The sequence below is a fragment of the Schistocerca nitens genome, chromosome 8, assembly GCF_023898315.1.
Source record: "Schistocerca nitens isolate TAMUIC-IGC-003100 chromosome 8, iqSchNite1.1, whole genome shotgun sequence".
NCBI lineage: Eukaryota > Metazoa > Arthropoda > Insecta > Orthoptera > Acrididae > Schistocerca > Schistocerca nitens.
In genome coordinates, this window is record NC_064621.1 from 528,867,270 (window position 1) to 528,885,139 (window position 17,870).

At 39.3% G+C, this 17,870-nt stretch overlaps 1 protein-coding gene across 3 annotated transcripts in view; it reads right to left on the minus strand.

Moving 5' to 3' along the window:
• The window catches only part of LOC126198671 (glycosylated lysosomal membrane protein-like), a 65,359-nt gene extending 48,439 nt beyond the window's left edge, over positions 1 to 16,920 (minus strand). Inside the window, exons 1-5 of one of the 3 annotated variants that reach the window (XM_049935162.1) lie at positions 16,901 to 16,920; positions 16,132 to 16,486; positions 15,800 to 16,060; positions 15,090 to 15,290; positions 5,420 to 5,650 (exon numbers count right to left, since the gene is read on the minus strand). In XM_049935162.1, the coding sequence (XP_049791119.1) occupies positions 5,420 to 5,650; positions 15,090 to 15,290; positions 15,800 to 16,060; positions 16,132 to 16,230 (792 nt within the window). In that variant the 5' untranslated portion in view covers positions 16,231 to 16,486; positions 16,901 to 16,920. Of the gene's footprint in view, positions 1 to 5,419; positions 5,651 to 15,089; positions 15,291 to 15,799; positions 16,061 to 16,131; positions 16,487 to 16,564; positions 16,733 to 16,793; positions 16,812 to 16,900 lie in introns of those variants that run through there. The other 2 variants (XM_049935161.1, XM_049935160.1) reach the window with 2 other exon arrangements.
• Positions 16,921 to 17,870: the final 950 nt, after the last annotated feature.

Consider the following 17,870-nt stretch of genomic DNA (forward strand, 5'->3'; position numbering starts at 1 on the left):
ACACCTACAGCACATAATGTTTAAAAAATGATTTAATATGAATTTTTTTTAATGTCGCTGGTTGAGGCTATTGCCTTTGCAAGAGTAACCACTAAAAAATCTTTTACATCAAAAGGTAGGCAGTTTTGGGCTGAACACTGAGGTTATTATGTATTGAGAGTAATCCTGGATTAAACAAAGATTGGGAAGGAAACTGGACATGGCTTCTTTAAATGAAGCATTCTAGCATTCACCTGAAGTGGTTTCCATAAAACACTGATACCAAAAAGAGTATGACCAGTGTGATTTGAACCCCACTGCAACTAGGGTTTGAAATAGGGGCAGTGGTAGCCAGGACACTTTCTCTATTATGTTGGTTGACAATATTCCAGTTTTGTGTAACTAATTGAATACTTTTAGATGACCAATGACAGGTGAGAAAAGGGAGTCTATTTGTAGTGCAAACATGAATATCCAACAATCTATGCTGACTGTTCATGGTTACTTTGGGCCATGAAAAGTTGTTATACCTGCGCAACTTCTTCCTACTATTTTTTCCAAATAAATAGTACTGTGACAGTTACCGGTGTGTACTTCAAGCTCAAGGTTTGGTTGGAAGGCTACAGTCTGGCTGTGATTTGGCAGTGCTAATGAATGTACGAGGGCGGTTCAGAAAGTAACCTCCGATTGGTCACAGTGCGGGTTGTGGGGGGAGTAGCGACGCCATCTGTGCGTTCACGCACTCAACAGGTCAGTTGGCATCAAGCCGTGGTCGAGTGAACGTCGTACCTGCGCTAGTTTAGTTTTTGTGGCAGTTTGAAATGTGTGCTGCAATAGAAAACCCCGCCAAATGTGAAGTGCGTGCTGCCATAAGGTTTTTTACAGCTAAAGGATATTCTGCAGCAGCTATTCATCGTGAGCTTTGTGCCGTGTACGGACCAAGAGTTATGAGTGAAGGAGTTGTCCGTGAATGGGTACGTTTATTTAAAGTGGACGAGAAAACATTCATGATGAAGAGAGGAGTGGTAGACCATCATTGGTGACTGACGAACTCGTTCAGACAGTTGATGCAAAAGTTCGTGAAAATTGACGTTTCTCAATGTCTGAGTTGTCTACTGGTTTTCCACAGATTTCTAAGACTCTCTTGAGCGGTTTGATGACGACGAAGAGCTCAAAGATGCGGTCACAGGCTGGCTCCAGGCACAAGCGGGTGATTTTTATGCAGAAGGAATTTCAAAGCTTGTGAAGAGATATGATAAGTGCCTCAATCGCTATGGAGACTAAGTAGAAAAATAGTGCAAAGATGTAGTTGTAAGATGTATATATTAAAATATTTTTATTTAACTTGGTGTATTTTTTTAAATCAACCGGAGGTTACTTTCTGAACAGCCCTCGTAATACAAGCAGACTACCTGCTGAACTATTGAGGCAGTGATTCAGAAGACCATCAGTGATCAGAGGATATATTCATCTCTAATTTACAATGTAATTTTGGCTGTATACCATGTAACTAAATTTTAATAATTATTGCAAATACCTTTTTTCAGGGTTACTACCACTGTTCCTTTCAACACAATGTGCAATTTATGGTTACATTTGTATCAAATTTGACACAATGACAAACTTTCTGCAATGAAGCATGCTGCTTGTCTTCTACTATTTTGTTGACAACTTACAATCCACTATTGCATACCCCTTTCCATTCTTGTCACATCTCATAGCAAGTGTTGTTGCACAGCCCTGTAAAACATGTAACAGGACCACCAGGATTTCGGACAAAGCTCCCGACCCCTATTTCTCCTAAATATAAGAAAATTTAAATGCAGAACAATGACAACTGCGAGACTGTGCACACACATTATGTTCATCAGTGGTGCAAAAAAGTAGCTGCTGCTCTTCAGCAGTCAACTACCAACTTCTTAATGTGAGTTTTTTATGTATGTGGAACTGCCTGGAGGTAACAAGACCTGTAAATATCAGATTCATGCCTAATTTATAAAAGTTAATAAATGCAAATTGTGAGTGCTGTGGAGAATACAGGCTATTCAGAGTAGTAGAACTGAGTTTACATTACTTCTTTAAGATCAGCATGAATGATGGAAAACGGGTCACATTAGCGAATGATGGGGCAGGAATAAGATTAAACTCAGTGTGGCAAAAAAAAAAAAAATTAAATTCGAAGTTTGGTGCTTTCCCCAGGCCTTGTCTTGGACCACGTGAACGATTTACTAACAATGGAGGACTCTTCAAAAATTGTAATGTTTGCTGTTTGTAAGTATACTGACAAAGAGCCCAAACATGTCTTTACCAGACACATCAGGGAGAATAGTGAGACAGGCTTACAACTTATTCACAGCTGACAATTTTAAGCTTAATATTACAAAAACTTGTACTATGCAATTCCAAATAAACAAAGAGACTTACAGGACCAGAGGTAGAAATCACGAGTGTACACTGGCCAGTATGTGGTCAAGTTAACAACAAAACTTAGTTCCATTTGCTTTGCACTCTGAAATCTCTCTCACTGTGTTGGCCTGCAGACTAGGTTGTTAGCATACTTTCATTCAGTACTGTCCTATGGTGTATTCTCCTGCGGCATTCTACATATACATCCGCATTGCAGCTAAGGTGAAGAAAGTGGTTTTTCTACAGAAGCATGCAATAAGAATACTGAGTCAATTTGGTAACTGAAAAATCTGCAGAGGCCTCTTCCAGGACTAACACTTACATATCAATACGTATCTATATTATTAAAATGCTGTCCTGGAATCCGGTACCAGAAGCAGCACTGAGACAACAAAAATTGATTTTCATTATTTCGCAAGGTTATTGACTGAAATTAAATATTTAATGTACTGTCACATTATGCTCATTAAGAGGTATAATATGTTTAATGGTTAATACAAAAAGGCAAGTATTACTATTGCAAACTTTCTGGAGGCAGCTTAACTGACGGCAAGCAAGTTCTCATACTCCATTCATCCGGTATTTCAGAAAGAGTGCTTATCGGCTTCCAACAAAATATGCACATAATTTCAAACCTTTATAAAACCATCTTGCTGGCACCACTCTCCCCCCCCCCCCAAACACACACACACACACACACACACACACACACACACACACACAAATGATGAAAAGAAAGAAAATTTGTCACTTACTGTATTTTCGCTGTTCATGCAGTCAAACTTCAGCATTAGGCATGATATTTTAATTTATTACTTCTTTACAATGAACTATTCACAATGCGCACAGTTTGCAGATAGTTTCCATACTGAATATGTCAGCAAAAATATGTCACTGTATGACGCCAGTTCAGGAGATATATCAAACATTTGGATGCATGAAAAACTAGCTTTTGCTTAAAATGGAGTGCAAATTACAAAGAATATACTCACCTACTGTTTGATAATAACAGCACTTAGGGACTTCCAACAAACTTTAAGCATGATTTCAAACCTTTCCTACGCATTTTCTTGCTTACATTCTTAAGAGCACACATTTATCACAGAAACTCATTTGTAAAGTAACCAATTATGTATCCCATTCTAGGGCTAGGGTTATGGCATATAACAGATCGCCAGTGGACATCAGGCAGAACATTAAAAATCCTCAATTATTTAAAAACAAAGCAAAAGAATATTTCCATTAGCCATTCCTGAAATTTATCAGAACACCTGGACTCCTGAAAATAAATTCTGTGCAACTCTAATAATATTTGTATTAGATTATCCTTTCTTTGACAGTATATACAAAACAGCTGATAGTGGTGTTTGCAAATTACAGTTATTGCTTTGTTTGAAGTTTTAGAAAACCAGCAGATGAGTAATATAGGTGAACGAGTAGCGCCTTCTTTCAAATTAACCTCTTTCTCCCTAAAATATGTATACAACTTAATTTAGAAGTAATTACCATAATTACAGTGAGAGTAGATTAGCACTAGTTGGAATCTCTCCTTGGTGTACTCCACAGAAGTAGGCAACAGTGATTGCTTCTGCCTGTGAATGTGTAACTTCCTCAGTTCAGGTAGCTGAAGACACTCTTTCATGATGACATTTACATAACACAATATGTGAGCAAATGAACTTTTGCGCGCGCGTGCGTGCGTGCGTGTGTCGGTTGGGGGGAGCAAGAATAGACACACATTTAAAAAGTGATTTTTTAAGAAAGACTGGCTTTAAGGGCTCATCTGCACATGAAAGCGATAATCTAATTTTTTCGCGCTGTCAAAGAAGCGCTAACAATAAACAATATGTAGCTGCGGTGAAAAAACAGCACATGTGTTTTAATATTGTACTTCAACTCTGACTCCTCTTGCACTACTTAGACTTGAGATAATCTGTTCCTGTACAGATTCATTTTGTCGTTGCTCCACAACTCCAGACATTTCATTACATACTGAACATAGGCAGCTTTGAAGAGGCACATTGGCATACTCATTTATATTAATATACTGCCATGCAACAATTATTATTTATGTGTGTGTATAATTTATGTGCATATGTGAGTTCTTGAATATATGTTTCTGTAATCTTTTTTTCATTTTAGTAGCTTTAACGATGATGTAAGCGGCTGCGACATGGCAGAGATGTGTTTGCAATCTGATGGAAAATTATTAAAAGAACAATAAGTCAATCTTCATGGCAATTTTACTGCAAAGAGTCCGATATTTCACATGGTAATGTAAAAATACTTTGCAAACGCACAATCTCAGCCACCAATGGCATTGTTCACACACCAGACAATGTGTGAGAAAATATTGTTTGATCTTAATTCTTTGAAATATTTTATTGAGTATCTGATCTGTATTCTCATCCTTACACCCAGAAGCATAATATTATTATTTATATGGCCCAATTGAATCACTAATGAATTACAGATAAAAGAAAAAAATTGGTAAATCTGAAGGTAGTTTTCAGATTACATAAGATTACATTTACTTTCATTCCAATTGATCTATAGTGAGGAGGTCCTCTAGGATGTAGAACAAGTCAGAAAAACAATACATGACAAATATTTACAACTAAAACAAATAAGCTAATGTACCTTCTGCAGTTCCCAGGTGGATTGCTTGTCTTTTTTTTTTATTGTGAGCTCTAATAACTCACAGGAAAGGTGCATTAATACGGAAAAAATACTAAAGAAACTTATTATTCTAGCTCCTGTATGCCTGCTTAGTAGGAACAGTAAAGCAAGAGAAACAGAATCATTCAAAGCTTTTAAGTAATGATGAGACTGGGGCATTTTACAGTTAATTCACCTTGAACTAAGGAATATAAAAAAAAAAAAATACCTGGTTATTTATGGACATGCTCTGGCAATACTGACCTGATGAAAACTGATAGCCAAAATGAAAGCTATTTATGAATTGCAGGATATTCAAAACTGAGTGTTAATCTGTAAATTACAACAAATATTAAAAGATGAAACCTTTACTTACGGTGAAAACACCTGGTGTGTGTTCATCATCTAGGCTCTTTCTGACATCGACAATCATAGTGCCATTACGCTGATCTTGACTGACAATGACAAACTCTACAGCAAATCGAGAATTGTTAAAAGATGGATCAGTGGTTAGTCTGTCAAATACCATATCCACCTGAGTGGTGTTTGAAGTGTGTAAAAGGTGAGGTAAATTCTCACTGTGGTCATTGAAGCCAAATACTTCTACCTAGAGTAAGAACAAATAATTCATAATTACTGTAAAGTCATTTACATTCATTTCATTGGAATTTACATATCTTACAACCACATAAAAACAACAAGGAACAGAAAAATCTATCAATTTTTGAGTTAAAATCATCTGCAATCACATTTCTACTTTATTTATAATGTACAATACAATGTGAAGCCCAAGGTTCTGCCTTCCTAACAAATGCTGCAAAAATTACTTTTTTGTCCTTTGAATGTTACAGAAGGTCAAGCTTTTTTAGTTACAATGATTTCTAGTGCAAAAGTATATTTTTCATATGATTCTGGTATGCAGAGCTGACTGTTTATCACAAGTAGAATGCACTTATCCACGCAGATATCAGATAATAATTCAAGAACTTACTGCACACAACTACCACCAAAAACTTTCTGAATTTTCCATTAAAAACTTGAGTTTCTCAATACACAAAGAAATTGAGCTCTTTTGGGATTTATTTGAATGACTTACATAAGGATACTTTTGAACAAAAATACTAGTTCATACAAGTACATAACTCATCATTACTCTCATAGTAGCTAAGTTCTTCGACAGTGTTGCTCTCCACCCCTAAAACCGAAGTACAAACAAGTGTCACCACAATCTCTATTAAGTAAGAACAAGGAAATGATATTTGTCACTGGTAAAAGGAGAACAGTAGCATCTTAACATTTCATTTACTTTTCCTGATGTGTGTACAAATACTAAGTGACACCAAGCCTTTACATAAATATTGTAATTACCATCTTCAACAACTGCAAACTTTTATCCTTTCTGCTACAGACAACACCATTTAAATCATGTAACATTAAGGCATGGCAATACACAGAAAGACTACTCCAATTCTGCAATCTTCAGGGATCAACTGAAATGTGCAGTAACAGTTGTTGGCTTTGATTCTAAGTAAGTATGTGTTATGTGACATCATGGTTGTCAACATATTAGAAATGGATCATGTTTGAAGAACATGTTTTGCAGTATGTTGTCGTGCTCTCTATTGCTGGATGTTAGTACTTTAAATTTGTTTTAAGTGTTCAGTGTTATTTGAGGCTATCAGCGCAATAGTGGCCTAACCCACATTTTTGGAAAAAATGAAATATTCACACAGAACATCACTTTACACCCTACCATTATGTCCTATCACTGAACATGTGTTCGGACATCATGGACAAAGTGGTAGCATCAGATGATGTTTATGCACTGTGTAGTGCTGTACGAAACGGAGCGCAATAGTGGCCTATGCAAGGCCATGTAAGCATAGTGAGTAGGCCGGTGGACGGCATTCCATACGTCATACAGCACGATTTACAGCCGAGGACACAGCTGCAGTATGGACTCACAGTATTGTGGTCGACACTGCTCAACAGTCGTGCGTGCGTGCGTGTGTGTGTGTGTGTGTGTGTGTGTGTGTGTGTGAGAGAGAGTAAATTTCAGACCTATTTGGATCGGACACTACTACCAATGCCTCAGACGTGGAATGTGCACCTGGCCAATTCAACCAGCGTGCAAGTGGTACAGTGGACAAGTTACTTGTCATGTTAGCAGAGCCCAGTCTACCCAGTACATCAAAGGATACCACCCCCACTACGTCAACCATGGATGTATCGGAGGGGAATCTTAGTACTGGTACCATAATTGCACTGCAATGAGGAATAAAACGAGTCTGGAATGCACACCCGTGAGCATGGAACATTCGAAAAGAAAAGCGATTGAAAGGGGAAGAATACATTAATGTGAAGGGAAATTTAGTACCAAAGAAATGTCCCACCCTCTGAGCATGTGCGTGTCAGAAGGCATGTGGTCGACATTTTTCACCTGAACACCAGAAACATATATTTGATTCGTTCTATGCATTAGGTAGTTTCGACTTTTAGTTGTCATACATTTTTGCTATGGAGAAGTTAGTCCCTACAGCCCGTGCATATTCCTTTGGTACTACAGAGCCATGATGAGTAACAACACGCCTATACCATTTCTAGAATGTAGAGGAAGTGAACACGAAGGCGTGTAAAAAGTTCTTTGAGAACATTTTGCGGATATCAGATGGTAGGATTACAAGGGTTCTTTCGCACAAAATGCAGCACCGGATGCCACCCATCGATAAGCAAGGCACATGCCCTGCTTAAAACAAAACACCATTATCAAAGATGGTTGCACTGGAGAACTTCATAGAACAGTTTCCAACATATCTGAGTCATTGTGCATGAATGAATGAAACAGTGGATCAGAAGTATTTGTCACCAGACCTGAGCATGGGGCAGTTATACCATTTATATAAAGCTGGACATGATGATCAGGTCTCTTACTACATGTTTGGTCAGATATTTAATACAAGATTTAATCTGTCATTTCATCCCCCTGTAAGTGATTCCTGCCATAAATGTGACCTCTATAACATCAAAAATGCTGCAGCCAACCCCACAGAAGAGAAGGGGTAAATGGGAACATGAAAGACTTACATCAACGAAAGGCTGAGAGCCCGCGGATGGGACATGCTGCCTCAGAATACGCGACATATGTACCAAGAGAGCTACCATGTATGTATGTATGTAGTGAGGGAGAAGCATTCCAAGGACTGCAAGAAATTGGATCGTGTGTCATGCATTACATTAAACATAAGGTCCAAACAAAGTGACTGATTATGTACTGTGATCAATGTGGCAAGCAAAACCTGAATCAAAAAATGGCCTTACTGTGTCAATTCATGGTTCTGTATGCAGACTTCACACTGGTAGTAATCGCCCATAAATTCATAGTCAGTGGGCATTCATATCTAGCACGTGATCAGGACTTCGGTATCATCGTGAAGAACAGGAAATTTCAACCTAACATATACACACCCTCTGACTGCATGAATCATCATCACTACATGTAAACAACAACCGTTCACCACTATACTGATGACAAGGAATGATTTCATGTCCACAGTACATTTAGAAACGTATAATCATAAAGTGTCGACACAAAATACCAGGGTGCAATGGTTCCATATTCAGTGGCTTCAGTGTAAAGCATCCTCTCCCCATACCATGTTTTGTAAGTATTCCAATGAGCCAGATGTCCTGTTTGCCGACGTCAGTTTTGCTAAATGAGGGTCAAAAGTAATTGAGACTCTTGACTTACTATACCCCAATGGACACACTATTAGTGCATTGAAGAAGAACGATTTAATGACCTAGCTGCAGTTCATACCCCAGTGTACCATGGTTATTACCATAACTTGAAAACATCTGCACAGGCCGGCCGGAGTGGCCGTGCGGTTCTAGGCGCTACAGTCTGGAGCCGAGCGACCGCTACGGTCGCACGTTCGAATCCTGCCTCGGGCATGGATGTGTGTGATGTCCTTAGGTTAGTTAGGTTTAATTAGTTCTAAGTTGTAGGCGACTGCTGACCTCAGAATTTAAGTCACATAGTGCTCAGAGCCATTTGAACCATTTGAACATCTGCACAGCTGTGTGGTGACACCACCCCTGTAAATGATGATGATCATTAACGCCTAATGTGTATCTTGTCCAATGTTTGACTACAGCATCTAAAGCAATTGCCCTATCCCAATATTTTTCACGTATTACCGCCAAGTGTGCCAAAACAATAATCGCGTAACCCACACAAAAAAGTTCGAAAAAAACACTATTATGGTCAACTCCACTTATAGCCGATTACTTGACACCATACCACATTATGTATACCACAATCATTGCTACACACTGCAATCACTACCTTACACATCAATTCTGCAAAACTCAAGATCTCCCAGCGGCCATTCCCACAAACCAGTGTGCTGTGGGTTAGGCTACTATAGTGCTGATAACCTTTTAAGGTTTGTCTGTCAAGCATATATTAGTAGGAATCCGCCACGCTCTGGAACAGGGGGAGGGAGCGCCAACACCCGAAATTGACAATTGCGCACCGATTACGACTTAGTAATAGTTAACCTTAAGTAGATAGCAGATAGGAAATCTCAATAGAACCTGCAGCGATCTTCAAAAGGCCAGCCCAGTGCCAGGGGCATGCTCACTGGGATTAGCTCAGTGGGCACGGCCACACAGTAGGTTTATACAAACATCTGGCACGCCTGTAACGCTGCAGGAAGTAGCCCCTAGATTAGTTAGCAAAGTGTAGAATTAGATCTTACCCAACAAGAAACTAACTCTTATTTCCTGTAGCAAGTAAGTTCATTAACACTAGAATAGAATTAAAAAATGCTGCTAATATTCAATGAAAATTGCAATGTAGATTTAAGACCCACTAATGAATTAGGTGGTGGGTTAAAATGTAAGAAATAATTTAATGGAATAAAGATTTTTTTAAAAAAAAAAACAATGGAAAATCCAGGATGAAATGATGACATTATTCTGGCCTTGGCAGCCAGAGACTGGTCGTGTGTGTGCGTGTGTTTCTATTCGGATGAAGGTCTGTTTGGCTAACACCATTGGCAGTCTGTTATACCTATCTGCAACACAGTATCTCCACTATGTTATTTATAGACTTCATATTGGGATTGTGTGTTTGGAGCTTCCTTAGCAATTTACTGTACTGTCAGTGGTTATGGGCTACAGATTTGTTTCTGGCTTTCGAATTGTTAGTTCAGCACACCGTAGGTGACTGGACATTTAATTTTTGTTTGTATTTGTTCTGACAAAGCAATTAACTAATACGCCATGGTACGTGCAATGTATGACGATGCAGTAACAACGATGAAGGTCCTTCAGTAGTATTACCTGCTGGCTGAGCATCTCAGGATCAATTTCCCCATCATGCAGGATTTTCCATTAGTATCTAGTTCTTTGGTGCAACACTGGATACATATGATGTATTCACCTCTGATATTACTGATCATGTATCACAGGGTCTACAGATACTGTATGTTATGTGGATGTACGGGGGAGGGGGGGGGGGCGTGTAAATTGAACTTTCCCTATTTAACACATTACAAAACAGAAACTAATTACTGCATGAGTACCAAACCGGGTAGCATTAATGTCCAGAGTATGCAGTGCATGATTTCTATGTGTCACAGCACCAACCTCCAGTTCCAACTATAGCCACTAGGTGCCGTGACAAGTCATTGTTATCCATAGTCTCTCACACCTGCAGTGCACTTTGACATGTCTTCATGAGCACAGAAAAAAGGAGCCAGGGTGTTATTGGTGTAGCTCTATTATCAGTACAACAGTAATGCTGCAGCTGCACTTCGAGAATATAGCCAGCTGGAAGGATTATGGAAGGGTCCTCTTGCTCCACCTGCTGTGTGGAGTATGATAAAGTTCAAATGAACTGGAGAACTGGGCTTTGCTCCGGAAAGAGGACGACAACCAGTTGGACCACAGATGGTTAATGAAATCGCTGTTGCTGTAGTACACAATGCTGTGCACAATTCCTGATTGTCAGGCAGTGCGCGTGCTGTGTCATGACAGTTGAACATTCCATGGTCCATTGTATGGAGGTGCTTCAAACCATCCTCAAATGGTACCCGTACAAGATCCATATCGTACAGCAGTTGCACCACAGGACACACAGTGACATGCTGACTTTGCTCTCCACTTTCTCGCAATGATTGAAGTTGTTCAAGGCTGGCCCTGGACCATACTATAGACAGACGAAACTCAATTTTCTCTGACGGTGAGGTGGACACACACAACTGGCAAGTGTGGAGACCTTACCTCCAGTCATTATACATGAAGTTCCTCTTTACAGTGAATGTGTCACTGTGTAGTGTGGCTACACAACTGCGTTCACCATTTGCCCATTCAGTTTTGAACAGGTTGGCGCTCTAGGACCAAAGATGGACAGTGTGACTGGCCAGCATTACTGCGATATGCTTCACCAGCATGTTATACTGGATCTACAGGAGACACATTGAACTTGACGGTTTTCGTGGAAGGTGGGGCCCCACTGCACGTCGCTCATAAGTTATTTCCAAATGCTTGGCAGGCACTCCTTTGATTTCTGGTTGTGGGGCCACCTGAAGGACAGGGTTTACCAGGGGAACATTCGCATGTGCTGATCTGAAGTGCAGCATATGAAGAGATAGCCAGCATATGTACTGATATGCTTCATTCTGCTGTGCAGAATGCAATCCTGCTCTTTCGGACACTTCTGGACATTTATGGTCGCCATGTTGAGCACCTTCTGTAGCAGTAATGATACCACTATCTAACTGTATCATGTACCATCGGCACACATGAAAAGTGTTTCAATTTAACTGATTAATTATTTCTCTTCCCCAGTTCCTTGACATTAATGCTACCACGTTTGGTCATCATATGGTAATTAGTTTCCATGTTATAATGTGTTACATAGGGAAACTTTAATTATAACCACATGGTATATTAATAATATACTACAATTACATGAAAATTTTTGAAAACAATGTAATTGGATAGATAAAAAAACTACTCACCAAGTGACACCAGAAGAATGCCCATAAACAAAATATTATATACGCAAGGTTTTGGAGCCAGTAGCTTCTTCCAGCAGGTTTTAAACTCAAGGAAGAGGGGAGACGGAAGAGGACTGGTGAGGTTTAGGAAAAGGGGTAGATTTTGGGAAACTCACCCAGAACCCCAGGTCAGGAGAAACTGATCCCGCCCGCTAAGACCCCCCACCCAGGGTTCTGGGTGACTTTTCCAAACTTTACACTTTTTCCTAAAACTCACCAGTCCTTTTCCTTCACCCCTCTTCCTTCCCCTTCAACCCTTCTGCAAGAGGGAGCCACTGGCTTCGAAAGCTTGCATACACAATACTTTTTATATGAGTGTACTGCTGCTGCTTGCTAAGTAGTTTTCTTTTATGTATCCAATTGCATTAAGACATTCCCATGAGTTAGATAGTTGTCCTTTGGTGGTATTTGTTTTATGGAGTTCATGAGATATGGGTTAATTCACACATGAATTTTGTTCACTCTGAATAGTTTCTTGTGTTGTGATATAGGTCATTTCCTGTATTTGGTTTTTTGACATCTTGGACATTCACTTTATGTGTATGACATAAGTATGTCCACCTATGGTTTGCACCTCAGCATTTTATACTTTGACAAGACACATAGATTTATTTATTTTGTCATCTGAAAGCTAACCTGCTGACACTTAGATTTTGTTGAAACTGTTCTTCTGCAACTGCTACTTTCTCACAGATGTATTGTTCACACTAAACATTATCTTGGGTTCTATATATACTGTGTATGGTATGACATTTTGTCTCCGACACATTCGTGAGCAGAAACGACCATACGCTACAACTCCAATATGGCGCCTATGACGTCATTACGTAAACATGACCACAAACACGAAAACACATTGAAAAACCAACACACTCGTTCGACAAAAAATGAAATGAAACTAACAGGACAAGTGTGGGAAACTGGAGGTTTTTGGATGGGGATAAAGTAAATATAAACAAATTTGGACACACACCACCATACCAAACGACAAAAAACTGACAACACAAAACTCCCCAAATTCCACTACACACAATATCCCCTGGAACTGGACACTTCCCTTGACCTTGCTCAACAGCAACTCCCAATACCGGAGCACCCACAGCCACAACCACACATTAGAATCTAACACTTCCCTTGACCTATATAGTTCAACAGAAACTACCGATACCGAATCACAAAACCCAAAACTACAACCACGTCCACAATCATCTCTACCTCAAAAAACACAACAAACCAACAAAACTGGGACAGAACACTTCCCTTGGCCTGTTATCCTCCATATCCCTGGCCCGAGACGCTAGAACTTTAATAAGCCTCATTTCTTCACGACACTGAACACTTCACGACTTCACCCAAAAATCCGAAGAGCTGAAGAAATTTTATTAGAGACAGCGCACTGTCCCCCATCATCGCCGACAACTGAAAACTGTTGACCTTGTCAGTCATATCCATACCTACCAAAGACATAAAAAAAGAAATCTACCAAAATTCACACACGACAAACAGAAAAAACTACAACAACATCGACATAACAGAACCAAAATCGTTAACTCAATGAAAAATATTCTGCTGAAAGCACAGTCACTACCAATATCACACATGTGCAATGCTACCCCGCAAATGAACCCTATAACCCACGTAACACGCTACCTACAAACATATCACCAGGTAGCACCACCGATCACACCAAAACGACACCTACAAACACACCACTCTCACAAACTAAAAATCACACCATCATGGCGTCACACACCACAACAGCCTTATGTCATGGGTCATAGCAGACAGGTGGGATCGGACGCTTCGGCCAACCCACTGAACAACCAGCTGCAGCACTGGTAGGCCTATCTGGCGCTTCAGTTATTCCCTGTTCAATAAATAAACTACAGGAATTACTGTGTTTTTCTATTTTACTTTTCCATTTAATTGAATCAAAGTTAAGTATAGCACAAAATGTGTGTGTTATGCTCACACTGTGGTCCCATTAGTACTGATGAAAATTACCGCTAAAAGTGAAAATAATGCAATGCGACACCTGTAAATAGCAGAAATTCTAGCACTAATCCAGCAGCCCCCCCCCCACTATATATTTATGTCACATATTTTAAGAAATACACAAAACGAGAAAATCACTGAATGCTGTTACAGTAGGCCCTGCTACAAGGGACAATCCACAACCATAGCACAAATAAAATGTAAAAGTTGCAAAGCGAACTCTTACATTTCCTGAAGTTTATGTATAGTCTGTGTACTTAATAAGCAGGAAAATACTTGAAAACTAGTCCTTAACCCAACATAAATTTTCTGAGTTTATCTTGCAGTTTTAGCTTTTGTAACAAAAATGGGTAAAATCTGTCATTCATGACATCAGGCTACACCACAGATCAATATGTCACCATATCTTTGAATTCACATTCGCTGTCTTCGCTACAAGCATTTCGGATTATCCAATACTGTCCAACAGCTGGGTCAGCTGAATCTAGAGACATCAGCTTTGTCCCGGGGTTTAATGACGCTCCAGTGAGTGACCTCATACATGTGCAGAAAGGAAACAAAACAATGTCTTTTCGTTTATATTACTTTTTGGGTTGCAGTTTCTTGCAATAGTATGATCTGTAGCAAAGCCCGAGGTATAGATTATGCTGACAGGTGACAGTTTTTTTGGGTTAGAATCAGCAAGTATAAACAAGAATCTCAGCTGCACTGATATACTGATCTGTAGCATAGCCTATGATCTATATCAGTAGGAAAATTGACAGTTTGGTTGTAAGTTGTTGATGCTGCAATTACAGCTTCAGGTAATCCCAATGACCCATAGCATTCAGTGTTTTGCTTACTATTCTGGTTAAATGCCTACAAAAGAACATGTTGCATAACAATAATAGGATTTACCATTTACAATTTAATTTAATTTTGAAACCCTAAATTTTACACAAAGCATTTAATAATGCTGCCACTGGTTACTACAAATAAACATACCTCTACTCTCAATGTTCCATTTTTTGTCACTACTGAATCATTGTAACCATTGGCTTCTGCAGTTAAAACCATAGATTTTTCTTCTTCTCTAAACTGGGTTCTGTTCCAATTGAAGAACTGTGTGTCCAATTCCTTTATGTATGAACTGTTCATATCAGCACGAAACATACCAGTGTCATTGACATCGTTGAATTCCCACACCTATATTTTAAAAAAATTCCAAGAAATCTGATGTCCATAAATCTCATACAAATGAAAAACCTATGTAATAATGCTTCAAAAATATCTTTCTTGTTATTGTTTCTATATGGTATACCATTCCATTTTAATGCAAGTGGTTAGCTCCATTAAAGAAGAACAGATGATATGTTTATGATAGATAAAAAACTTTTCATTCATAAATTCAAGCCATTATTTTACTCTCTGAAGTAGAAAGCTATCATTGTGGTGCAACAACTGTATCGTAAGAAGAATTAGTTACTTCCTCCTGTTATTATTTATTCATCATGCACTGAAAGAATTTTCAATTGCAGATTGAATTTTTTATTTCCCTGATGCACAAAAACTGGGCCTCGGCAAACCCCGCTCCCGCATTTTCCCAAATATACTAAACTAGTCTAATAAGTAAAGTTCAGGCAGCATTTCAAATAGAGAGCTTGGCGGTACACTGTCCTAATGCGAACAGGACAAGATAAATAAATTTTTCAAACCTTGTCGATGATGATTCCAAAACTATACAACGGATCCGTAGAAAACGTTAAAGATCCATCTTCGCCATCAATGAAACCCCTCCAGTCAATCGTGAGATTTGAATCCTTGTCTGTAAGTGCCAGTAAAACAGAAGGCTTCGCAGTAAGATCCCACACATAATGTAATGTATCATTTGGACCTTCTGCTTTAACATACACAACAGAATAATGTGAAGTATTGCATTGTGCCAATGTGCAATGTGGATTCAATTCTGAAGAAATCTGAAAGAAAAGGCATTGAAATGAGATAGCGATAACGAAGTAACTGCATACTCTTCAGTTATCACACATACCCTTCTTTCCAGTCCGTCTCCCAACGGCAGGCATGGTGCAGCTGTTAGTAAAACAACAGTAAGCAACTTCAAAACAAAATGTAAACTGTGAACAACCATCTTCACGGACGCTTTCAAGTTTGACTGGAAGTTGTGGCCGCCGATGACGCACCTTCACATGATTCCCATACTCCACCAAATAGTAGCTGACGTCACATTCATGCTAGACCAAACTACGGCCTACTAATCAATGACTTCTCCCCTAAAGAATCTTGGCCTTCACGCTCATGTATGAATAAATAAAGTCTCGCACTCTCTCTCGTTTCCGCTGTCACCGAGCTCAAAGATGCTCCGAAGACGCAGCCGCACAAGAAATCTGGAAAGCGCATTCAGTATGTCTGTTTCTCTGAATTCAAACTTAGTTAAGTCTGAAGTACTAAGTTCAAAATCATACCTGCCTTCTTTCTCTTTACAAATACATTTAATACTGGCAAATCCATCCAATCACTACGAGTGGTGGTACCACTGAATAAACAAAAGTATTCGTCACAGATTTCATATGTTCTCATGGAGATTGGTTAATTAGTTAGTTATGTGTTCTATTGATCAATTTGCACGATAGATGGTTATGATATGCAGTGAGTCGTACATTCACAAAGCAAATTAATTTTACATATGGTTACATTGTGAACATTTCTCAGTTTTTTTACTACATTAAAGATCTTCATACGCTGCAAGAAGTAATAATAATAACTATTTTGTAGCTGGCTTCGGTAACATAAAACAGTACCTAAAGCCCGGTCCACACGCAACGATCTGTCTGCGCAGACATCGGCGCAGATGTCTGTACGTGCAAAAGATCGCTGCAAATGTGGTGTGTTCACACCACACAAACCCCAATCTACTACCCGCCCGCCATCTGTCGGTGTAGAAAAGAAATATCAGTGGCAAGCGACTACACTCCCCGTAAACGTCAAAAATTTAATTCAGTTATTTTGAAATATAGAAATGGAGGAAGTTCTGTTGTGGTCTGTGTTCGCAACTTGTGTGGCAAAAAACATTCAGACCAACCGCAGGAAACAGAGAAAGCGGTCAAAATGTTGTAGACAGTGGCTGCTAAAGCGAAAGCAGTTTTCTCACGTAAATTTACTGCGAGAGTTGCAGGGCGAACCTAACGACTGGCGAAATTATTTGCGGATGGGTGTCGAAACTTATAATTATCTCTTAAAACTTGTAACCCCTCTTATTATGAGAAAAAATACTTGTATAGAGAAAGGCAATTTCTCCTCATGAACGGCTGGTGGTAACATTAAGATTCCTAGCAACAGGAAGGAGCTACAAGGATTTGGAATTTTCAACTGCAATATCGAAACAAGAGTTGAGTGAAATAATACCTGCAATTTTTCAATTAGAGCATTGTATGCTGCTGTCTTTTTGTCTCGGTCACTATATTCTTTACTTTAATCTTCCACAAACATGGGTGGTTTCTATATATTTCAATGAATTCACTTACAAAATTTCGAGAACACTGACGAGTATCAACCATTTTAATGCCCTGTGCGCACAAATACAAACACTAGACTGAACAAACAGCTGTTTCGCGCCAGATTTGCGGCGATCTCATGTCCACACGCTCCAACTTGTCTGCGCAGATGTGGTTTGAACCCACAGATTTGAGAGGTTTCGCTCAAACCTCCAACTACAACTTCCAGGTTTGCACACACCTCAGGTTGGTGCAAATCTTCTGTCCACAAGCAACG